The 25,431-nt window shown below is 38.5% G+C and overlaps 1 protein-coding gene across 4 annotated transcripts in view; it reads left to right on the top strand.

Annotated features, from left to right (window-relative positions):
* Nucleotides 1–25,431, top strand: part of INTS8 (integrator complex subunit 8) — a 41,884-nt gene that overhangs the window by 11,689 nt on the left and 4,764 nt on the right. For 3 of the 4 annotated variants that reach the window (XM_043879289.1, XM_043879287.1, XM_043879288.1), the window contains exons 8-23: nt 455–610; nt 3,778–3,878; nt 4,330–4,471; nt 7,430–7,500; nt 7,886–8,061; nt 9,181–9,314; nt 10,836–10,946; nt 11,971–12,172; nt 13,076–13,197; nt 16,516–16,700; nt 17,145–17,178; nt 17,934–17,990; nt 18,077–18,138; nt 21,466–21,584; nt 22,860–22,963; nt 23,735–23,785. In XM_043879289.1, coding sequence (XP_043735224.1) covers nt 455–610; nt 3,778–3,878; nt 4,330–4,471; nt 7,430–7,500; nt 7,886–8,061; nt 9,181–9,314; nt 10,836–10,946; nt 11,971–12,172; nt 13,076–13,197; nt 16,516–16,700; nt 17,145–17,178; nt 17,934–17,990; nt 18,077–18,138; nt 21,466–21,584; nt 22,860–22,963; nt 23,735–23,785 — 1,827 coding nt within the window. The remainder of the gene's footprint in view (nt 1–454; nt 611–3,777; nt 3,879–4,329; nt 4,472–7,429; nt 7,501–7,885; nt 8,062–9,180; nt 9,315–10,835; nt 10,947–11,970; nt 12,173–13,075; nt 13,198–16,515; nt 16,701–17,144; nt 17,179–17,933; nt 17,991–18,076; nt 18,139–21,465; nt 21,585–22,859; nt 22,964–23,734; nt 23,786–25,431) is intronic. The other variant, XM_043879290.1, reaches the window with a different exon arrangement.

Here is a 25,431-nt window from a genome sequence, read left to right as displayed (position 1 = left end):
TTTTAATCTTTTTTTTTTTAAACAGTTTTCATTCTTTGTTAGTATCTTAATTGTTGTTATACCTCCAGAGAGTGATAATAATGTCTACCTTTTTATGTTGGCCTGAAAACTAAGCCAGCAGTCAGTAAATTTTTTTGTAAAGGGCTAAATAATAAATACTTTAGGCTTTGTGGGCCATATACAGTTTCTGTGGCATAGTCCAAATTTTTGTTTTTCCTCCCTTTATGACACTAAGGATTATTCTTAGGTCATGGAATCTAAAAAAACAGGACATGGGCTGGTTTTGGCCTGTTAGCAATAGTTTGCTGACCCCTGCTCTAAACCTTTAACTTCATTTTTTATGGTTCCTGTTTTCCATTGGCATTTTCTTATACTGTTAAAATGCAATAAATGGGTGCTAGACTGTTCTTTCTGTTACACTGATGGATAATGGTGTATACCTCTTACTTTACAGATAGGTTCATTATCTCTTCATTGTACCATAGATGAGAAGCGGTTAGCTGGCTATTGCCAAGCATGTGATGTTCTCGTACCTTCCTCTGATAGTACAACTCAACAATTGACTCCATATAGTCAGGTCCATATTTGTTTGAGATCTGGCAACTATCAGGTAAGATGTATGACGGGGATACAGTAGTGTCATTGGAAACCAGACAACCGAGTTCAAATCCTGACATCACCATTTACAGTTGTCCCATTTGGGGCACGTCAAACAGACTGGTCTATAAAATAGTTGTAATAATAAAGCTTTTTATGAGAATAAAATGAAAAGTTATAGTTTATAAACTCTTAAGGCAGAGCACTGGATAGATGTTGACTCATATTGCTGATAATTATCCTTTCTTGAAGGTATAAAATTGGCCCATTTTAAGTACATTCTGTAAGAAACTCTGTAGGCAGAACTTTTAACTTTTAAAATTACAGGTAGAGAACTTTTGGTTTTATGGAGGCTAAAGATCTGGAAGTACGGTCTTCCAGCCTGACCTTATTAGCCACTGCGAACAGTAAGACTGAAGGAGAGGGTGAGCAGAGCGTTTTTGGTCGGTTTGGATAGTCTATTACAATAGCCCCCTTTTCCAGGGAAGCTGGTTGTCATCTCAGTTTTACTCATGAAGAGAGCTTAAATTAGTCTGTTGAGATTTTTTGTTGCCCTCTCTGAGTATATATCTGTAGCTTTGTAATGAAAATCACTGGGAGTTAGGATTTGTACTTTTAAAATCTTTTTCAGAAAGCCTTCATTCTAGAAAGTGAATAATACCTTATCTTATTAAATTCAAAACAGAAATTATGTAATGACAGTGCTCTAACATGCCTTTAAGTTTTGTGTCTCCACAGTGGACTTTTTTTTTTTTTCACAATGGACTTTTAGCCTAGGTTTTTAGTTCTCTTTTCTCAGCTAGGGTTTTAGGTTTGTTTTTTTTTCTCTTCAGAGAAAATAGAAGAAGGGAGGGGACAGTGCTCCCTCTCTCTCCCTCTGGCCCCCTTTTTGCCAATTCTGATTTGCCCTAGGGAAGAAAAGTAAACTTTCTTGAAGGTAGGTTTCAGATATAGATGAAGTTCTCAAACACAAGAGATCTTTTCAGTTACATATCCCTAGTACAGGCTTATGGGGAGTAGTAATCAATTATGATAAGATATAGAATCTTTAAGAAAGTTCCTGGCATAGTGAGACCTGTGCAGGCGAGAATGTTAGTCAGATTGGCACATGTTGCCATGTGGGCCGTGCTTGGTCACTCAGTCATGTCTGACTCTTTGCGACTCCATGGGCTGTAGCCCGCCAGGCTCTTTGGTCTATGGGGATTCTCCAGGCAAGGATACTGGAGTGGGTTGCCATGCCCTTATCCAGGGGATCTTCCCAGCCCAGGGATTGAACCCAGGGCTCCTGCATTGCAGGTGGATTCTTTACCAGCTGAGCCATCAGGGAAGCCCACATGTTACCATAGATATAATAAAGGACCAAATGTATAACTCAGGAAGGTAGTGTAATGGATAGCTAGGAAAGGGGAAAGAGCGATTTTGTTGCAACTCTGGAATTTATCACTTTAGCTATATATACAGGAGTGTCTTAGAAATCATGTTTAGCTTTTTTGGGAGTAGGGGGATAGGATTCTCTCTGTGGCTGATGAGTTATTGAACAGCTGTAACAAATAGGTCTTCCAACATTGGGAAGTGACTTGCTTGCTCCCATGTAGCTCATGTTTTGCTATGGAAGTGAAATAGTGGTTGCTCTGTAGTTTGAAACCATTTTTGTCAGTGCTCTTGTTGTAGAGCTGATTTAGCTGTTTCCAGAAATCCCCACACTGTCATCCCTACTTTCTTCCATTGTTTGATAAGGAGCTGATAAACAACTGAGAAAAAAGACTATAAAAAGACTGTGGTAATATCATTTATTAGAATGACAAATTGTCTACAGTTCACTAATATATTTTAAACCATTTAACTTGATTAGACTAGTTTCTTAGCACATGTTTTTTCTAGCTGAAATATTTCTCTTTAACATTTTAAAAAGTTTGTTGTATGAAATCATGTTTAAAGTAGAGGAGAGGAATTTTAAAAGTCTCTATCTAATAACATAGCTGAATTACTACTTGATGATTCTTTTCTCACCTCTCACTTTTGGCCCATGATCTCCAATTTTAAAGAAGGGTAGGGGGGTTCTTTTGCCTTTTCATACTGTTCATGGGGTTCTGAAGGCAAAAATACTGAAGTGGTTTGCCATTCCCTTCTCCAGTGGATCACATTTTGTCAGAACTCTGCACCATGACCCATCCGTCTTGGGTGGCCCTACACGGCATGGCTCATAGTTTCATTGAGTTAGACAAGGCTGTGGTCCATGTGATCAGTTTGGTTAGTTTTCTGTGATTTTGGTTTTCATTCTGTCTGCCTTCTGATGAATAAGGATAAGAGGCTTATGGAAGCTTCCTGATGGGAGAGACAGACTGGGGGGATAACTGGGTCTTGTTCTGATGGGCGGGGCCATGCTAAGTAAACCTTTAATCCAATTTTCTGTTGATGGGCGGGGCTGTGTTCCTTCCCTGTTGTTTGGCCTGAGGCCAGACTGTTGACCCACACCTCCACCAGAGACTCCGGGACACTCACAGGCAAGTCTAGCTTAGTCTCTTGTGGGAACACTGCTCCTCACATAGTCATGTATGCGTGTGAGAGTTGGACCATAAAGAAAGCTGAGCGCTGAAGAATTGATGCTTTTGAACTGTGGTGTTGGAGAAGACTCTTGAGAGTCCCCTGGACTGCAAGGAGATAAAACCTGTCCATCCTAAAGGAAATCAGTCCTGAATACTCATTGCAGGGACTGATGCTGAAGCTGAAACTCCCATACTTTGGCCACCTGATGCGAAGAACTGACTCATTGGAAAAGACCCTGATGCTGGGAAAGATTGAGGGCGGGAGGAGAAGGGGTCAACAGATTGGTTGGATGGAATTACAGGTTGGATGGCATCACCGACTCAATGGACATGAGTTTGAGCAAGCTCTGGGAGTTGGTGATGGACAGGGAGTCCTTGTGTGCTGCAGTCCATGGGGCCGCAAAGAGTAGGACATGACTTGAGCCATTGAATTGAACTGAGGGGAGTGCTATTTTTACCCTTAATGTAATTTTAAAATTTTCGGAAGAGGTTTTCCTAGCAAGATATTTTAATGATTTTCTCCACTTTGTAATTTCTATTACAGAAAGACTTAAAATTTTATTAAAAAAACTTTTTTTTTAAAAGAGACTTTCAAAATTTTTGAAATAGTTGCAATTTTTTGTCTGTGTTCTAGGAGGTAATAAAGATCTTTGTTGAAGACAACTTAACCTTCAGTTTACCTGTCCAGTTCCGGCAGTCGGTCCTAAGGGAACTCTTTCAGAAAGCTCAACAGGGGTAAGTAAGTGAATTACTTTTTGATTTTTATGTAAAAGAGTAAGTGTGCATTTCCGACTTATCAAAAACATCCCTCCAGATTACCCGTATGTCTGTCACAATTCTTTTACTTTATTTTTACTGTATGGAAAATTAACATGATCAGAGGAGCCACTTTAATTTTCATCTAATCCTTTTTTTCAAAGTGCTTGGGTAAAAAAATTTACACAGCGGAGTTTGATTCTGTTAGTTTGATTCAGATTAATCTGTATACCTAAATTATCCCTTGGTAAATTCAAAACTTTCCTGTTTATTTTTTTTCCCCCATTGACTTAGTTATTTACTACTGTGCCTGAATATTGTAAAAATCTTACCTCTCAAGAATAAATGACCCATTCTTGTAATTTTAGTTTTACAATATATGCCTTTCTATTAAAAAATAAATGAGTGTATCTACTTTTGTATTCGACAGAAATGAAGCCCTGGATGAAATCTGTTTTAAAGTCTGTGCCTGTAACACAGTCCGTGATGTATTAGAAGGTAGAACGATTAGTGTTCAATTTAACCAGCTATTTCTTAGACCCAATAAAGAGAAAATAGACTTTCTTCTTGAGGTAAGACATTTGTTTCCCCCTTTGATTTATAATTTTGCTTTAAGTTTACCAGTGACTTCTTAGCTGCCACATCCGGAGCCCTCTTTGCTGTCTTCATCCGACTTGCCTCTCCGGCTCGGGGTGGTACGGCCGACAGACCGCGCTTGCCTGCCGTGTCTGCTGCTGGAGCTCTTCTGGTTCTCCGCCATCACTGGGTTTTCCTTAGTCCTCCATTGACTTCTCTCTTGATCTCCCTTTAATGTTTTTACTTAACAAAAGTTTTGTCTTTGGCTCACTCAACTTCTATTATTCTTCACCACTTTTATTCTCTTCCAAAACTTCAGTCACCTGCTCTCTAAAAACGCTTAAATCGTACTTCTTGCCTCTCATGTGAGCTCCATAATTTGTGTTTCCACTGGACCTGTCTGTCTCTTTAATAGTCTTAATGTAACAGACCTTGAGAGAAGTACCTAGAATGCAGTTAATACCATTTTGTTCCAAAAATACGACACTGCCAATGCTCTCGAAGTCCTTAATGTGTCTTCCCGCACCCTCTCTGCTTTTCCTTGAAGAAATCAGTGCCCTGCTTTTTTGTGATAGTTATTTCCTCGTTTCTCATTACAGTTGTATCCCCTTTGTATGTCCTCTTAACGAATATTCTTAAATTTACCTGTTTTGATCTCCACATAAGTGTAATCATATAAAATAAATTGTCTTTCAGGGAACATATTTATGTGACGTTGTTTCAAGTTATATGCAGATATAGTTTTTTTTTTCCCCATTGCTGTAAGATGTTACAACATTATATAACCATGCCACAATTTATTTATTCTTATGATGATGGACATTTGTGTTATTTACAGTTTGGGGTTATTCTGCTTGAACATTCTTGTACTTATATCCTGGTGCGCCCACATACCATTTGTCTGTTATATTCCTGGAGAAAGTATATCTGCAATTTTACCATAAAGTTTCAAAGTGTTTTTGCCATTACATGTATGAGAGTTTTTGTCCATCAGGATCTTACTGTCAGATTTCCTGTCTGGGTCACTGTGTTCTGTCCTTTACTAATTTTAAGTATTGCAACTATGTTTTCTGAGTTTCACTTTTAACTTTTATTATTTTAAAAGTTCTTAATTTTAAGATAATAAAATTTATCAGTCTTTCTCATAAAGGAAGAGATTAGTGAATTTCGCCTGTGTCTTGCTTAAGAAAGCTTTTTATATCCTGTAGTTGTGAAAATTTTCCTGTATTTTATCTTCTAAAAACTCCAGAGCTTAGCCTTTGTTTCACATTTAGGTCTTTAATCCACCTATGATTGAATTTTGTATATCATGGGAAGTAGGGAATCTGGTGTCATTTTTTCCCTCACTTGTTTCAGTACCAGTTGTTGAAAGTTTTGTCTTTTTTCTGCTGGTCTCTAGTGCTGCCTCTGTTGAATGCCGAGTGTCAGACATACACACGTGTGTGGGCCTGTCTCTGCTCTGTTCTGTAACAGCTCTTCTGTTTGTTTACCCGTCAGCCATCCCCATACCCTGTCTTGGTATCATCTGAAGTACAAACCTTGTTTTCCAAAGTTGTATTGGTTCTGCTTATCTTTTTACATTTTCTTGTAGACAGTAGACTCAGATTGTCAAATTTCAGAAGTAAGCCTGTTGGATTTGTTTGAAATTACATTACATTTAAAAGCCAGTTTGTAAAAAATTAGTATCATTACCATATTGGGTATCCTAATCCATGAACTGGTATGGCTCTTGATTTATTTTGGCCTCTTTAATGTCCTTTTAAGCTTTATAATTTTTCCATAGAAGTCTTTTTTTTTAAATGAACTATAATTGAATTTGTGTAATTGCCTTTGTTTCCAGCTAGTAATATACAATTCACCCATTTCAGGTGTGCAGTCCAGTGTAATTTTTAGTCTGTCTGTAGAGTTGTGCAGCTATCACCTCAGCCAGTTCGCCAGCATTTCATTCCTCTCTGCCCCTGCAGGAACACTTCTTAACCATTAGCAATCACTTCTCATTTTTCTCTCAATCCCTGCAACCCCAGGCAACTGTTGATCTATTTTTTGTGTCTAGATTTGCCTATTCTGGACATGTCACATAAATGAAATCATAAAACATACGGTCTTTTGTAACTGACTTCTTTCACTTGGTACTGAAGCCATATCATCCATGTTGGAGTGTCCATCAATACTTCATTCCTTTTTATAGCTGAATAGTGTCCTACTGAGTGGATATATTTACTCTTCAGTGTCTGTTTTGAGGGTCCGTTCATCACCTGATGGACGTTAGGATTGTTTCTACTTTTTGGCTCTTGTGAGTAGTACCACTGTACACATTATATAATTTAGCTTTTGTGTCAACGTATTAGAGAATACTGACAATTTCATGGGTTTAGGCTCTTTAATAATGTATTTTTTTGACTTCTTGTAAATAATATGTGGGAAGCCCAACCTAATAAATTCAGAATGATATTTAAAGAGTATTATTTTTAGATAACTAATATTTTCATAGCTAAGTTGCTCTTTATTTTCATTGTTTATTTTTTAAACCTTGGTTACCTCCCTAACTGTTGGTTCTGTGTTCTTTAGCCATTATCGATCATTCTTTTCAGCTATCCAAGATGAGTCTTTTCTCTCACTTTTCTGACAGGAACTACTGATTCTTAAAAGTTTTATCACTCCATTTAATTTGGGTACATACTTTGTACCCAAGGATTTGTTGGGCAGGGTTTGTTCATATGCTAAATAGATTATTCTTTACTGCATATAAATACCTGCAGTTCTTGAAATGGTCACATTCCACTCCCTCTTCACATAATGCAATCTTATTCTTTGGTCTCATTTCTTAAATTTCTTAACCAAATCTGTGACTGATCCATGTTTGAAAGAACAATTTGTTTTTAAATCTAAACTTTTAAGCTGTTATAATTATTTTGAAGTACCCATATTCAAATAAAAATTACTCAAATTCCTAGGTTTGTTCAAGATCAATAAATTTAGAAAAAGCTTCAGAACCTTTGAAAGGAAACATGGCTGCTTTTTTGAAGTAAGTGCCTTTCTTTTCTTCTTCTTCTTAATTTTGAACTTAGGTCTGTGAGAAAAATATCTTTTATTCCTTATCATTTTACATTTACCTTGCTTGTCTTCTTATAACCAGGCGGTAATTGGTAGCTGAGAATACTTAGGTTTAAATTTGTGTAGCCACATAAAACAGGATTCTTGCTGTTACTCTCTTTGTATATTATGGCATTGAAATCATAACTTTAGATAAGGACCAAAGGGAAATTTTAAAAACTGTTCCAAATTATTGTTTTGCAATTATTGAATGGTGGCTCTTAAACAGTTTATTAATAAAAATTGGTTAATATGATTGTTTTTCCCAAACTAAAATTATACACCTGTTTGTTTTGTAATATTTCTTCCTGATGTAGGAATGTGTGTCTGGGGTTGGAAGACCTGCAGTACGTGTTCATGATCTCTTCGCACGAGCTCTCCATCACGTTGCTGAAAGACGAAGAGCGGCAGCTGCTTGTCGACCAGATGAGGAAGCGGTCCCCCAGAGTCAACCTGTGCATCAAACCCGTAACTTCATTTTACGACATCCCAGGTGAGAGTTCCGGGCTCAGGTTTTGGCACATTTTGCCCCTCAGTATATTTGAGGCCGTCATCTTAATTTTTTTTTCTATTTACACTAATGCTGGTAACTAATAGAAAACCTGTCTTTCGAGGTCATATTTCTGTAAGCAGTTAAGTTTTGGGAATCTGCTGAGTCTATGGTTAATGGAGATGTAGGCCTAGATACATAAAAGATTTTAGCTGGGGAAATAGATCCATGTAACTCTGCTGCTGTGTTCTTGAAGGTGTACACCAAGAGGGAAGAGGAGTGGTTAAGTGGTGCAGGCTTGCATGCATTTCAGCCTTTGTATCACTGTCTGCTGCTAAACATTCAGCTTTGGCAATATGCCATTTTTGCCCTATTTGATGATTTTCTTCCATCGTTTTCTCTTATTTTTTAAATGTAATAGGAAAGTATAGTGCTGCTTGTTAAGAAGAAATACAAGCTTCAACACTTCAACATGCAGGGGAGACAGAATTCAGTTGACTGAGTGAACTTGTAGCTACTTTGGACCTCACTAGATTTAAGCTGCTTTGACTGTCGGTCGTAAAGGAAAAGAATAATATTATCACAGATAAAATGTCGGAAATGCATTATTGAAGACTATATGTGAAAGCTGACTTGTAATTAGGAGTTTTAATGATCAGTTCTTGGTTCTCTGGGAAGGCAATGCCTCTACCTTCTCATTCTCTCCCTTCGAAAAACATTCTTAATGTTTACTACTCAAAACATTTTAGAAGTGCTTTTAACACAGGATGTTCAAAAATAGGAGACTGTCTGTGTAAGTTAAATTTTTCCATATATCCCATATAATTCTTCCCATGTAAAGTTACTGATTTTTATTGGTTTATATTTTCATTATCTTTATTTGTTAAATGAAGACATAGCACAGGTTGTGTTGGGCTTTTTATATGAGAGTGAAGTTAAAACATAGTTTGCATTAAGTTGGATAAATCAGTTTTCAAGATGAGAGAGACTCCTAATATTTATAAACGTGCACAGTTTCTGTCCGTAAATTACCATTCTCATGTTTGTACGATTATGAATGAGTAACGAGTGAATACCATATCAGATAATTATTTAAATGAAAATCTCTTCTTCCTTTCTTAGCCTCAGCAAGTGTCAACATTGGCCAGTTGGAACATCAACTGATACTGTCAGTGGATCCATGGAGGATTCGACAGATTTTAATTGAATTACATGGTATGACTTCAGAGCGTGAATTCTGGACAGTGTCTAATAAGGTAAGAAACCTCTGTTAAGAACAGATAAGAAAATTACCCTTGTTTTCTGATGTAATTTAATAGAAGAGCTGTTGCTTGACCTTTTTGGGAATAAGAAGCCCTTTTATTTGTTAATAGTTCATCAGTAATGCGAAAGACTGTCACACGACATTGTATTTTGAACATCTATTGACAGAGAAAATATGAAATAGGCAAAAAAAATAATACTAAATCAGTAACAACTAAAAATGAGTTTATATTTCATTTGTTGTTAGAGCATCTACATGCATTTTCAGTATAGCTGTAAATATGTGTATAAGGTATGATATTTGTGCAGTCTGTAGCTAATACTTGCCATACAGAGTATTTTTGGTTTAGTTTTTTCATGTCCTCTCTAAGTCTGAAGCCTGCAGGTTAGAACCACATCATTAAAACTTCTTTATAGAACATTTTAATCTTCAGATAATTTTTTTAAAATGCCCCCCTCGCCCCCCAAAAAATACCAAGATAATGTTTCTGAAGTTGTCTTAAGTTTTCCTACATGGAAAGTGCAAATGAAACCGCTTTTTAAACTTTCAGTGGAATATAACTAGAGATACAAGGGAAATAGTTCACAGATGCAGGTAAAGTTAAAGTATAATAACATGGGGAACTTGCCTTTAGCACGTGCATCTTATTCATCAGGTGTAGTCGTAGTACATCCATGCTGTCGTATCCCAACTCTGCAACACCATGGACTGCAGCCTGCCAGGCTCTTCTGTCCATGGGATTTCCCGGGCAAGAATACTGGAATGGGTTGCCATTTCCTTCTCCAGGGGATCTTCCTGACCCAGGGATTGAACCCAGGTCTCCACCATTGCAGGAGGATTCTTACTTGCTGAGCCACAGGGAAACCCCTATAATAATATGAATATGTTTCTAATATAGCTGCATACTCCCTCTCTGCTGAATGTGATAAAAAGCAGCTAGAATTGATGCATATTCTGTGGGATTTGAACATACAAGTGAAGTGAAATGAAAAATTGGTCTGAATCTTAGTTGGGTTTCCATAGCATTGAAGTCATTATTTGTGCTCATTTATACGGATGAGAGAGTGTACAGCCTGAGAGTTACGAGCCAGAGTTCTGGTACGAGGCACCTGAGTGTGAGTCCCAGTGCTGTTCTTAATTAGCTGTGCAGTCTTCAGCAAGTTATTCAGCATCTGTGTCCTCCGTTTTCTCGTTTGTGAAATGGAGATATAATACCTATTTAATAGTAACTGTTGTGAGGATCATATGGATTAATACATACTAAACTCCTAGAATTTTTCTTTATTTCTATAGGCTATCCTTCAGAAAGTTCCAATCCATTTAATTATTTATTACTAGGTTATTATAATGAATATGTTCATCTTGATTAGCAGTTCATTGCAACTATCATTTTCCTTTCTATTTAAAAAATGACCTTTGAATGATTTTATTAAATGGAGTTGACTGTTACTGAAGGATTGTTATCTAGATTTGGCTTTGTGTGTGTGTGTTTATGTGTTTTTATTCCTTCTAGTGGGAATTACCTCTTGTCTATAGTAGTGTCATCCTGGGAATTAAAGACAATTTAACAAGAGATTTGGTTTACATTCTAATGGCCAAAGGTCTGCACTGCAGTACTGTTAAGGTGAGTAAAAGTATACATTGACCTCTGGTTAAGAATATGCTCTATTAATTTAGGATGAAATCAGGAATCAGGATCAGTTTTGTTTTTCTGATCTTAAAAATCATCATTGTAGGTCTGAAAGGATATCTGAAAAGGCATCTCGGTTTATTCTTTTCCCTTTATCCTCATAACTGTACAAAAATGGTCTTGGACATATGGTTGCTTCTCTATTTCTTTCAAAAAATTAGAGAACATGAATAGTTCTTATTTGTATTTAGTATTACGTTAGTAAAAGATTGTATTTCAAGCTAAAAACAAAACAAAGATCCTTAAAATCACTTCTGTAGATTTTACATGAGGAATTTGTAATCTGTTTGGGAAGTAGTCTGGGTTGGAAGTACAGATTTGGGAATCATCATAGATCACGCTAGGAGGATATACTAGGGTGTGTGGCATTGCGTCCAAGAAACAGTGGCCTGGAAGAGTCTGGTGTGAGAACGAGACTCATGGAGTCATGACAGCTCAGGGGACAGAGGATGTCAGCTAGAGGGAGTGGACAGTACTGGGCTGTAGCCCTGAAGTGCAGTTAGGTAACTGGGAAGTACTCAGTAGAGTGTGCCATTAGGAGTTTTTTATTTAGTAAGAGCCATTTCTTCTTCATGACCTGCGGGATAGAAACCAGATTATAAGAGCATGTGGAGAGAGAGAATGAGCGAAGACTGTGTTTTGGAAAAATTAGAAGGAAATTTGTAGGAAAGGGCTTAGATCATAGCTGATTTGTTTTATTAATTAGTTATATAGGCTAATATGGTTGTGTGCAGAATTTTAGGATGTATATATATATATATATAAATAAAAGAAATATTTATTGGATTAAATCAATAATGCAGAGATGATAAGTAAAAAGGTGTAATCTAGCCTCACGCCTCGAGATAACCAGTGTTCACCATTTAAATTAATTCTTCTCTTTGTTCTGTACTTATAAAGACATTTTTCTCACTTCAGAGGAAAGGTGATTCAGACCATTCTGCTATTCTTTTTATAGGACTTTTCCCATGCTAAACAGCTGTTTGCTGCTTGTTTGGAGTTGGTTACAGAATTCTCACCAAAACTTCGTCAGGTCATGCTGAATGAGATGCTGCTTTTGGATATTTATACGCATGAAGCTGGAACAGGGCAGTCAGGAGAGAGACCTCCTTCTGATCTTATTAGTAGGGTGCGAGGATATCTGGAAATGAGGCTTCCTGGTAAGACACTTTCACAAAGTCAAATTTCAGGACTTTAGTACTCAAATAACTGTGGGGAAGATTCTAAAAGAATATTTACAGGACTTTTTAACCATCAGTGAAAAAATTAATTTTCTTTTAAAACAATTCAGATGTGGAGTTCACTCAAGAACATTGGGGGAGGTGTAGAAAACTGTTCTAGGACTGCCATATATTAGTACCGAAAATATATTCGTTTACAGTTCTGGCGATGAGATGTCTGAAATCAGGGGGTCTGCAGGGCCATGCTTCCTCTGAAGGCTGTTGCTCCTCTGTACAGAGAAGGCAATGGCAACCCACTCCAGTACTCTTGCCTGGAGAATCCCATGGACGGAGGAGCCTGGTAGGCTGCAGTCCATGGGGTCACTAAGAGTCGGACACGACTTAGTGACTTCACTTTCACTTTTCACTTTCATGCATTGGAGAAGGCGATGGCAACCCACTCCAGTATTCTTGCCTGGAGAATCCCATGGACGGAGGAGCCTGGTAGGCTGCAGTCCATGGGATCGCTAAGAGTTGGACACGACTTAGTGACTTCACTTTCACTTTTCACTTTCATGCATTGGAGAAGGCGATGCCAACCCACTCCAGTGTTCTTGCCTGGAGAATCCCAGGGACGGCGGAGCCTGGTGGGCTGCCGTCTGTGGGGTCGCACAGAGTTGGACTTGACTGAAGCGACTTAGCAGCAGCAGTGGAAACTGTGGCAATCTGTTATTGGAAAATATTAGACTTTCTAGAAGAAAAGTATAAAATGTTAGTGTTTTTCTATTTTTTCCACCTGTAACTATTGTTTTTAATTTACTCAGCTGGAATCTGAGCAACTATTTGCTTTGTTCTTTTAATGTTATGATAGTAATTCCAACCACTTTCTTCTTTGATTTTTAGATATTCCTTTTCGCCAAGTTATTTCTGAGGAGTGTGTGGCTTTTATGTTAAACTGGAGGGAAAATGAATACCTTACTCTGCAAGTTCCTGCATTTCTACTTCAGAGTAATCCATTTGTGAAGGTAATTCATGTTTAATCTAAATGAATTATTAAGGTGGGATTATTGGACTAGTTTCTTTAGATCTGTACTCCTTAGGAAACTTGTCCAGTTTCTAAGATTGAATATAAGTTTGGACAAATGCCTGTTGGTTTGTAGGTAAACATATAGTTTTTGATAATTAAGGCACTTGAGTTTGTCCTCTCAATTTTTTTTTCTAGTACCATATAGTTATGAAAATGTAAGCAAAAATTATTTAGTTAACAGACATCATTTTGGAATAATCCTAAACTAGTGAGAAGTTAGTTGTTCTTGCTTTGATCGATGTAGTCAGACCCTGACTTTAACTCTGGAGTACCTGGGGTAGACCTGAGGAAACCCCCAGGGATGAACTGCACCCATTTCCATGTGAGCACCTTACCCTTCTTTGAAGCCTGTTAAACTCTCTTAAGTTGATGCCTGATTCTTATTAGTGTGTGTGCAAAGTCGCTTTAGTCGTGTCTGACTCTTTGTGACCCTGTGGACTACAGACAGCCAGGCTCCTCTGTCCATGGGGGTTCTCCAGGCAAGAATACTGGAGTGGATTGCCTTGCCCTCCTCCAGGGGATCTTCCCGACCCAGGGATTGAACTCTAGTCTCTTACGTCTCCTGCTTTGGCAGGTAGATTCTTTACCACAAGCGCCACCTGGGAAACCCCCTTAATTAGCGCGCATGTTTGTTATTAGTGATTATTTCCATGTGAAAGAATTTATTCAGTGACTTCTGAATGACGGTATGTTGTTTATTATTCTTTCTTAATTGCATCTCTCCTGTACCACTGAAAGTGCTTCTCTGTGCAGAGAACTTCAAAAATACAGAGGGTGTTTTCCCTGAGAAAACACATCTTTCCTGCGTTAATACTACATTTGCCCTGAAGAAGCAGTGAGCTTTTCTCCCTTTCTGGTCTTACAGTTTAAAAAGAAGAAATTTCATGATTTAAGACTTTTTATGTATGCATTTCATCACAAGTTTCCTCACTCTTTTTTAAAAATGCTTATTTATTTATCTTTGTTGCTGCCCTTGGGATTTCTCTGGTTGTGACGATCGGGGGCTACTCTCTAGCTGCCGCTCGGGGACTTCTCATCGTGGCAGCTTCTCTTGTTGCGGAGCACAGGTTCTAGGGCGCACGGCTTCTGTACCTGCAGCTCGTGGGCTCAGGTGCCCTGCGGCATGTGGGATCTTCCCTGACCAGAGATCGTACTGGTATCCCCGCATTGCAAGGCAGATTCTTAACCTCTGGACCACAGGGAAGCCCTTATTCTTTTCTTAATGCTTGTATTACCTTTTGTTCTTATCTGCCCTCATCTCATCCTTAGTACATAGTCCCTTAAATTGATGGCTATCTGGGAACCTTGCAAGATTGTACTAGTTTTTTACATTTGTCTTCGGTTATTTGTTTCTTCCTTCTTATTTCATGTATGTCCTTTGGAAAACTGAGCCCATTTTATTTCAGCCCTTTGGAGACTTACTGATTTTTTTGGTTTTCCCTCCTTTTTTGTTTTCTTTCTGATTGTTGATAAAAATATATTGTTGTCCCTGAATTATCCTTCTCTTTGTAATTTCAGACTTTGGATTATATCTGTGTTTTTAGTCAACTTTGTGAGATGGGAGTTCCTCATATTTAGGGAATTTTTCTGATTACGCCCAGCCGCCTCTTAGGCTTTAGTGAGCCCTCCGATGAGAGAACCGTTTTGTTTCAAGGTTGTCACGTCTGCTTAGAATGGCGGCTTGGTGTTAAGATGGTGCGTGGCTTCTCTCTGTTCATCTGAGCAGTGAACTCGGTGGAGCCGTGCTCCAGAGAGGTTGGCCGCGTGTTTGAGGGCCCGCAGTGCAGAGGGTTGTGCTGTTGGTTACCTAGCCCCTGCTTCCTGCACTTGCCCCTCATCTGGCTGCAGAGGAGGCAGAGTAAGGGGTGACCTTGCTGCAGGGCCACTCAGGCCTCTTGTTGTCTCATCTGGGTTAGGGTTTTGCCTGCCTCCTTCCCTAGCTGGCCCCTTGTTCCCTTGTTAGCATAGAGGAGAAAGTAGAGAAGTCTAGAGTGTGGGATTGTATTAAAAATTATACAGCGTAGACCACCTTTCAGATTTTGAATTTCATGTGGAATATAAATATACATGCACAGGGAAGAGTTTGGAAGGGTATTAGTAGTCATTATCCCTAGGTAGTGAAACAGTAAGTGATTTAAATCAATTTGATTTTCCATTCTGTTACGTATTTTCTTTCTTTAAATATCCGTTTATCACAAAAAGGAAAGAAGAAGCTCTTAAGCATGTGACTAAAGATGACCTTTTGAAATAGTAAAAGCTGTCTAGTCTCCCTCGCAGATCAGGGTGGGGGTAGTGTAGTCTAGGAAAATGTACAGCATTGATGGGCTCTTGGATTATAGGAGACTGGCCGGTGGGAGGAGGGGAGAGGTTGGTGCTCACTTAGGTCGCAGTGGTGCAGGACGAAGGCCCCGGCTTTGACCGAGCCTGCCCGGCCTCTTACGGCACGGGGGCCTCTCCTTCCTCCTTGGCCCGCACCCTTTGGCGGTGCCGGTGCGCCTCCAGCGCCGTCCTGCACTTCTGCGGGGGTGTGTGCTGCGTGTTCATTCTGGATCCTTCCTCCACCTTATGTCCTGAAGGCTGCCTTTGTTCAGATCAGTCCCTTTCAGTAATCTGTGCTTCCTTAATTCTGCCTCCTCACATCAACAGTACTTACATCCCTAGTCGCTACCCTTTTCCTTAGAGAAAACTTGCTCTAAATCTTGTTCCTCTGTTCTGCCAACTTCAGTGTCCATATTTTTTCCTCATTTTTTTTCATTAAAAAAAAATAATAATGTGTGAGTGTGAGTGAAATTTAACCACTATTTTAATCTCATCTCTGGGCTTTTACAGTTAACACTGTCATGTATATATTCCATTACAGGCTTTTTGTTTCTTTTCCAAATGGGATCATAGTAAGTGTATTTAGCAACTCCCCCCCCCCCCCCGCGCCCCCCGACTTAATAGCATATCTGTGAATTGTTTCAGTTTTATTCTCATTAGACTATGCTGTTTTTGTTCTCCTTAGACTGGTTGTTTAGAAACAAGAAGGTTTGTAATGTGGTGGAACCAGAGGATCCTCTTCCCAGATCTGACTCAGATCTGTCAGTGGACAGTGACCTCTAAATTCCTTGGTGGTCGGATAGAGGCCAGCATCAAATAACTGTGCTTTGTATGTGTGGGCAGTTTTTATCTTTCTTCAAATGTTCCTCAGTGATAGAAATAGCATGTATGACATTACAGAGTATCTTTTGTGTGTTTTCTGTTTTTCATGTTACAGCTTGGACAGCTTTTAGCAGCTACATGCAAAGAACTTCCAGGCCCTAAAGAAAGTAGACGGACTGCTAAAGACCTTTGGGAAGTTGTGGTTCAGATCTGTAGTGTGTCCAGTCAGCACAAACGAGGAAATGATGGCAGAGTTAGTTTAATAAAGCAGAGGGAATCTACATTAGGCATAATGTATCGGTATGTTTCTATCAGTTTGTTTTTTAAGTTATCTATATACTATTTTGTACTATTTTCAGAACATCTGTCATTATCCTTGTGTATCATAAAAATGGACAATGTAAGAATTCTCTGGTGCTAATCTCCCATGGTCTTGTCTAATAGCACCACCTTAGGAAATAACTGTTTATATATAGTTACTTTAAAGAACTACCTGTTAATCATCTAATATAATCAAACCTGAATTCAAAACCAACAGTGTCTGGTTGGATAGTACTGAAGATGTCACATGTAATTAAAACAGGAAAGACATTTTATTAGGTTAGTATGACAATAAAATATTACACTCTTTTATACATGCAGAACTGGAAAGTTAGGAATAGACCTTTGCCTAGAATTTACTTTTTTGTTTTCATTTTGAGTTTCTGGTATTAAATGTATATACAAAAATTTGTGTTTTTGTAGGAGTGAACTTCTTTCTTTCCTCAAAAGATTAAGGGTAAGTTTTGTAAAAGTGGGTCTAACTACTCTTGCTGATTTCTGAGGATATGATAAAATATTGAGTGTTAAAATGATGATTATTTAATCTGTTAATGTGCTTTTTATCTTCGGTGATCATTTTTTGAGGATGGGATAGTCTGAATGGAGAAGTTTATTTTGCATTTACCTTACTCTGTTTTAGTGAGTAGAATAGGTGTTTTTGAATTTTAAAGAAGTCTTCATAATAGGGCTAGATGTGTAAATCCTAACTTTAATTCTTGATAGGATTAATATCATATTTGTTTATTGAACATAGATTCCACTCTTTAAATTCCATTCTGTAAATATTATTATTAACTGTGCCACACAGCTTGTGGGATCTTAGTTCTCCCACCAGGGATCAAACCTGTGCCCCTGCGGTGGAAGTGTTAAGTCTTAACCACTGGACCACCAGGAAAGTCCCTGAATATTAGTTTGAGGATTAAAAAGTCAGTTTTTTTAGAGGTAGCTGGAAGTACTAGTGGGAAGGAGTTTTATTTATTCAATTTCAAAAGACAGGGGAGGACAGACACCTAAATTTGATCATTTTTGTGTTGTGTGTTGTGATTTCTTTCATGAGATTAATGTTAATCTCTAGTGTACTCTTAACTAAAGTAGGTGATAACTTTCAAAAGTGTAAGAATGTTTTGAAGGAAAGTACTTGGTATCCTTGAAGCTGGTAGAGAAATACTAAGATATATAATATTTAAGGATTCTCTGTTTTCTTTCTCATAGGAACCATTGGTTTTGACTATTATTTTGTCACTCTTTGTGAAACTTCATAACGTTCGGGTCAGTATTTCATAATTTCATCTAAAAAAATCTTTGAAAGTTCTTTTTAAATCACAGTTTTTCTTTCTTTTTTTTTTTTAAATAAGGAGGACATTGTGAATGATATTACAGCTGAACATATTTCTATCTGGCCATCCTCCATCCCCAAGTAAGAAGTACTACAGCTTACATTTTATTAAATTGTTTATATATTTTATATATATATATATATATATATAAACTATCCTGACTGGTATAGATAACCTTGAATAATTTGATTAAAAGACTGAAATTTGTTGCAACTCTATAGCCAACTTCATATTTCTCTATTACAGTAATGATCTTCCTAAAAATTACGCATCAGGCATAACTAAGGAGCTGAAGAGTGCTAGCCTCAGGTTGAATCTAGACTGACTCTCAGTAGTCCCGATTTCTTGTAAGTGGTGGAATTAGAAAATGGAGGCTTATAAAAGGATGACTTTCTAGCTGGTTTTTCTGATACTGATTGTCAGAGGTCCCCAATTCTTTTTAGTTACCTTAGAAATTCTTTAGTTACTTTAAGAACTCTTCTTTCTTTTATCACCTGAGAACCACAGAAAGAGCTGGACGACTAAGGACAACTAAGGGGAGAAGAAAGTGTTCTTCCTTTTCTGGAAGAAGAAACCATTTACATTTTCCTCTTCCCACAGATAGCAGCTTCTTACTCAGGAGAGTCCATTTGTTTCCTCACAGAAGTTACGCTTCCTTTTCTCCCCTAGCCCGTAGTCATCTTCTTGTGCCTGAAGGGCAGGCACAGAAATCTAGGCCATATGTTATTGCTCTTAATGAAGGCATCTCTGAAGAAGAAAAGATTGTAGTAGGTAGGTAAGCAGTCTTAGAGATTGGAAGCTCTCTCGGACAGGGATTTTGGAGGATCCAAAGTGGTGAGTGACCCTTGCCACCACTTATGAGTCCTGGTTCCCAGAGCAGCACCGTGCTTCCTTCGAATAACTGCAGATTTTTTGTGTAAAATTTGGTATATTAGATAACAATCCATTAATCAGGTAGAGATCATTTTGCCTTTTTTTTCTTTTTGACTGTGCTGAGTCTTCACTGTGGTGCACAGGCTTTCTCCAGTGGTGCAGGAGCTCTTTTTGCAAAGCGTGGGCTCGAGCTGCGGGCTCACCAGTTGTGGCGTGGGGGCTCAGTTACGCTGTGTTATGTGGGATCTTAGTTCCTTCCCCAACCAGGGATCGAACCCGTGTCCCCTGCTTTAGGGCGCTGGGGAAATCCCCATTTCCTGTTGGTTATGATAAGTCTTAGGTGTTACTTCTTCAGCCTAAGTTTAGATTGTAAAATACTGATTGATTTTCTTCAGTATGTGTTTATAAATGAGGCAGTGGTTTGTCATAGAGGTTCCGAGCCAGACTCAGAGAGCCTGAGTCCCAGCCTGTCCACTTACCAGGTATATGACCTTGGGTTAGTTGCTTTCTGTGTCAGTGTCCTCATCTGTAAAATGGAGATAAGAATAGTAGCTACCCCGTGAGGATAATACATGTTCTAAGGTAGGTGTTTACAATCATTACTGCTACATAGTAGGCTTAACTATTTTTATTTTCATGATAAAATTATTTTAATGTAAATTAACATGGAGAAAATAAAATGTGACTAAATGTTTGACCAGAGACTTTTCTCTTGAGCAAGAGTCTTTGAGTCCAAGAATAGTGTGAGGATGGCATAGATTAAACATTACTGCTTTATTAAAATTGTTTGATATATAGAACCAATTCTTAAACTTAACATTTTACAAATTTCTAGAAATTATAAACTAGCTAAACTTATTTGTGCTGTGCTTAGTCGCTCAGTCGTGTCCAACTCTCTGTGACCCCATGGACTGTAGCCCACCAGGCTCCTCTGTCCATGGGATTCTCCAGGCAGGAATACTGGAGTGGGTTGCCATGCCCTTCTCCAGGGGATCTTCCCAACCCAGGGATTGAACACAGGTCTCCGCGTTGCAGGCAGATTCTTTACTGTCTGACCCACCAAGGACGCCCTTATCTTATTTAAATAATTGTAAATACATTAGTTGTAGGCTTTCCTGGTGGCTGAGCGGTCAGGAATGCATGCAGTGCAGGAGCTGCAGGAGACACGGGTTCGACTCCTGGGTCGGGAAGATCCCCTGGAGGAGGGCATGGCAATCCACTCCGGTATTCTTGCCTAGAGAATCCCATGGACAGAGGAGCTTGGCAGGCTCAGTCCATATGGTCGCAAAGAGTCGGACACGATGGAAGTGACTTAGCACAGGGAGTTCCCTGGTGAGCCAGTGGTTAAAAACCTGCCTGCCAGTGCAGGGGACAAGGTTCAGGAAGGTTCCCTGGTCCCAGAAGAGCCCCCATGCCAAGGGCAACTAAGCCAGTGTGCCAGAACTACTGAGCCTGCGAGCTGCAACTACTGAAAGCCTGTGTGCTCCAGGGCCTGCAAGAGGCAACAAGAGAAGCCAGCACAATGAGAAGCCTGCGCACCTCGACTCCAGAGCAACTCCCACTCACTGCAGTTAAATAAAGCCCACTCGCAAAAATGAATAAGCTATAAACAGTTGGATGTTTGCTAGTAGCACCACAATACTTTCCCACTACACTGGGAACAGTGGTGAATTTTGGTAAAATTTAGCTCCTCAGGGCAACAGAAATTGCCCTTGTCCAGGTTCATCTTGTAAATGATAGAGCCAGAACTTGAACTGTGGTACGCTTCTGAATCAAAAGCCTGTTTTCCCTAACATTGGGTCTCACTGCTTCTGGGAGGTAGGAGCTGTGGTGGTGTTTCTTGGGTGCTGGCCTGGCTTTCATCCTCTCACTTCTGTCTCCCTATTCTGTGTCTCAGAATTTTCAGGTTTAAAAGGCTCAGAGCAGCTGGCCCCATTCCCCTCGTTTTTTGGATTCTTCATTGCTTCCAAATGCATTGCAGAGATGACACTTGCCATATCTCACTCCTAACCCAGTGAAACATCTAATCCAGGAGTTAGTTACTCTTACAAGAAGCCACAAGATGGATTTAAGGCCACATGTAGCAGTATTGTTGGTGTTTAAACCCTTGTTTTTTGTAGCTTTCTCTAGATTACAGAACTTAAAAATCATTTGGAAAATTTTTATGAGTGTATCTCTTTATAATTTTGTTTCCTGTAAGTTATGCATAAAAAGTGGAGATAGGGTTATATCATACCACCTTTTTGTGCTTTACATTGTAAAATGTTTAAAGATACTCATAGAGTGGCCTAGTTTACTTTATTTGGCATTTTGGGGAAAGGAAACAAAAATCAGATTGTTTTCAGCCTCGTGTAAAAAGCTTATCCTCCGATTTAGTTGTTTTGATAGTTTAAAAATATTTACTGCTAGTAATATTTAGCATTGTATTTATGATCACTTAAATTTTGACTCTTTTGTTTGTTTGTTTGTTTTAATAAATGTGTGTGTTGAATGTGAAGTTGACTCCTAAATTATGTTTATTGTCTTTGCTGTAGCCTCCAGTCAGTGGATTTTGAAGCTGTAGCGATCACAGTGAAAGAGCTAGTTCGGTATGCCCTTAGTATAAACCCAAACAACCACTCCTGGTTAATTATTCAGGCAGACATTTATTTTGGTAAGTGACATGTATCACTGCTTTGTGTTTTGTTTTTGTAGCTCTTTTAGAAGTAAAAATAAATATGTTACACTTACTCTTACAGTACTTTATTAAACTGTCTTGTTTTTGACATTCTCTAACTCTTCTTCCAAGATGAAATTGAGAGTAATTGTTACTGTTATATGTATGCATTTTTCTGAGTCTTAGATTCAGATGTTTTTAATTTTATGTTGACCACCTTTTTTCTGTTTTTTTTTTTTTCCCCATAGTAAGTGGTCATCTGAACAGTTGGTAAAACATTCTTAGGAGGTTAAAGTTTAGTTTGCAAAATTGCTATTTTAAAGGTTCTTAAATATATCCAGGCACTCTTGATAATTATTTGAGTTCATGGGAAGAGATTTGTTGCCACCCAGTTTTAGCAGTAATTAACTCAGGGCCAGTCTTATTTCATATGTACCTTCACCTACATCATCCTGCTCTCTTCTGGATTATTTTTTGAAACAAACCATGGCCAACTAAAAAATATGTCTTTATTTTTGGCTGTGCTGGGTCTTCATTGCTGCCTGAGGGCTTTTCTCTATTTGCAAAGAGCAGAGGCTTCTCTGCACTTGGAGTGCTCAGGCTTCTCACTGTGGTGCCTTCTCTCCTAACAGAGCGCAGGCTCCCGAGTGTGTGGGCTTCAGTAGCTGCTGGGCTCAGCCTCTGCCACTGGGGGCAGGCTCAGTGGGTGTGGGGCCTGGGCGTAGTCGCCCCCAGGCATGTGGGATCTTCCTGGATCAGGGATGGAACGCGTGTCCCCTGCATTATTGCAAGGCTGAATCTTAAGTACTGGACCACCAGGGAAGCCCAATAATTGCCAGTTTTGATGCTTATGTTTACCCTAGCCCCACAAATAATTTATTATCAGGATCTTAATATCTTTATTCAGAGTAAATTTTCTGATTCTAAACGATCTCAGAAAAATAAGGTCTGTTTCTAGTACAGGCATTTGGAGAATAAATGCCTCCAAGTACTAAGTTATGTACTAGTAAGTTTGACAAGAAATCTGAGGTAAAACTTTGCCTAATCAGTCCTAGAAGGAAACGATTTATATAGGGCTTCTTTAAAGTGGTTGAAATAATAAAGCCAATTTTTCTCATTCTTGCCCTGGCTAAGCGTTACCCCTAGGTCTGTGGTTGGAATCTACTTTGTCATACATGAAGTAATAATAGCTGACTGTTCACAAAAGAGGCCCTGTCTTTCCAGCTGCATATTTAATGACAGATAATCTTTATCTCTGTTTTCTGCTTCAAGCAACAAATCAGTATTCGGCAGCTCTTCACTATTACCTCCAGGCAGGAGCTGTGTGCTCTGATTTCTTTAACAAGGCTGTGCCCCCGGATGTTTATACAGACCAGGTAAAAGTTGTTGTCGTGCGCTTGCTTTCTTCTTGTGTGTCTGAAAACTTTCTTTTTCCTGGGCCTCTTTTTTGCCTGAGTTTCTTCCTTTCCATAAATGTGGTGGTAACTCCCAAATGGAGTGATTGCTCTAGGTCAGACCACGCTTCATAGTTCCAGTGCTCACAGCCATTGCTGATTTGATTTCCCCAAACACCTCAAACTCAACCTCTCCACAGCTGGTTCAGCATCTTACTCTACCAGTCTCTGCTCCTGATGACCTTCCCACACCAGAACAAAAACATAAATCCCCACTGAAATATCAGTCAACTTTGTTTTGCCCTTTGAGTTGACCAGGCATAAATCCTGAGTGTCATCCTCTTTTCTTTTCTAATCCTTCCAGCAATATCCACTCAAACCTTTAAGGCATGTTGATTCTGTCTCCTCAATCTCAAATTTTATTCATTTTCTCCCAATATGCTCTACTCTGTCCTCTGGTTTAGGCTGCCAATATCATAATTAATAAATGGCATTTTTTAATACTTACAATAAGGATTTGAAATAGGATTTAAAGTATTTTAATAATTAGGTTTTTAAAATTAAAAGTTCTATTTTTTAGAGCAGTTTTAGATTCACAACAAAATTGAGTGAAAAACAGTAGAGTTCTTCTATTCTTCCTATCCCTGCACATGTACAACCTGCCTTATGATTGACATCCCACGTCAGAGTGGTACATTTTTTATAATTGTTATCAATTAGTTTTTTTAAATAATCAGAATTTTGTTTTTGTAGGTAATAAAACGAATGATAAAGTGCTGTTCTTTGCTGAATTGCCACACACAGGTTAGTTTACAAAATTATGATATTGGTCTATTGTCATGTGAGTTAGAGTTTATAGTAAATACAAGGCATTGCACTGGCAAGTATTTTCCATGTCATAATTCCTTAAGTTTATAGCATTTAAGAATTTGGCATGATCTTTAAATTTTTTTAAATAGTTTACAGAATTTTAATGAAAATGAAAGTATGGCTTACAAAACATTGGCCTTTGAACCTTTTAAATAGAAAAGGCATTCTCAAGCATGCCTTATATTTAAGAGTAGAGATGTGCTTTAATCATTGGGTATGTGTTAGTGTCTCAGTCATGTCTGACTCTTTGTGACCCCATGGACTATAGCTTGCCAGGCTCCTCTCTCCATGGGATTCTCTAGGCAAGGATACTGGAGTGGATAACCATTGCCTTCTCCAGTGATCTTCCTGACCCAAGGATTGAACCCGGGTCTCTTGCATTGCAGGCCAATTCTTCACCATCTGAGCCACCAGGGAAGTTCCACATTAATCATCAGGGAAATGTAAATCAGCACCACAGTGAGATACCACTTCACACTTATGAGGAGGCAGTAACTGAGAGACAGAAACAAGTATTGGTGAAGCTGTGGAGAAATTAGAACCCTCATGTGGCTAGAAGGGATATACAGTGGGACAGACGTTTTTGGAAAACAATTTGCTGCCTACTCAAGAAAGTAAACATCAAATTCCCTACCATATGACCTGGGAGTTTCACTCATAAGTATATAACCAGCAAAACTGAAAACATATGTCCATAAAAGAATTTATATGTGAAATATTTATAGCATAGCAGCATTCATTGTTCATAATAGACAAAAAGTAGAAACAACCCAAATGTTCATTTGCTGATGAATGGATGGATACACAAAATCTGGCATATTTTATAGTGGAATATTATTCAGCCGTGAACAGGGTTGAAGTACTGATACATGCTACAACAGGGATGAATCCTGTAAGTTTCATGTCGAGTAAAAAAAACCCAGATACAAAAAGCTTTGATTTGTATGATCCCTTTTATATGAAATGTCCAGAATAAGCAAATCTGTAGAGTCAGTGTAGGTTAGTGGTTGTCAGAGACTAGGAGATGAGGAGGTAGGAGAGGGACTGCTAATGGATATGGAGTTTTTTCCCTGTGGTAGGGTAATGAAATGTTTCGGAATTAGATAGTGGTGATGGTTGTACAATTTTGTGAATATAGTAAAAACCACTGAATTTTATACTCTTGAAAGAGTTCATATTTTGGTATGTGAATAACAATTTTAAAATTTCTATAAATATTTAAGAAAGAGATCAGCATTATGACCTACGTACCCGATTGAAATGGATCTGTCTTTAATCTTAAGCAGACTGGCAGCTTACATTTTGCCAGAATGAGCTTCTGCACTTGCCAGCTGTGGAAGGTTTAATTGGATGTTCTGTATGTCCTTGAACACTTAACACTTTTGTCAGTTTTTCATTCCCTTTGATTTTCTAAACCAGCTTTTTGCCAGCCTCTCATTCAAGTAAATCTCTAAAAATTTTATGATTCAAGTCACTGGTGAAGAAGATATTGGGCAGACAGACACTTGTGTAAGGATTTTTACCATTAAAATTGGATGGATTCCATACATACGAGCTGATTGATTCAGCCTGATCTGCAA

This window comes from Cervus elaphus, chromosome 21, assembly GCF_910594005.1.
Source record: "Cervus elaphus chromosome 21, mCerEla1.1, whole genome shotgun sequence".
Lineage (NCBI taxonomy): Eukaryota > Metazoa > Chordata > Mammalia > Artiodactyla > Cervidae > Cervus > Cervus elaphus.
This window is presented reverse-complemented; position numbering and strand designations above follow the sequence as displayed.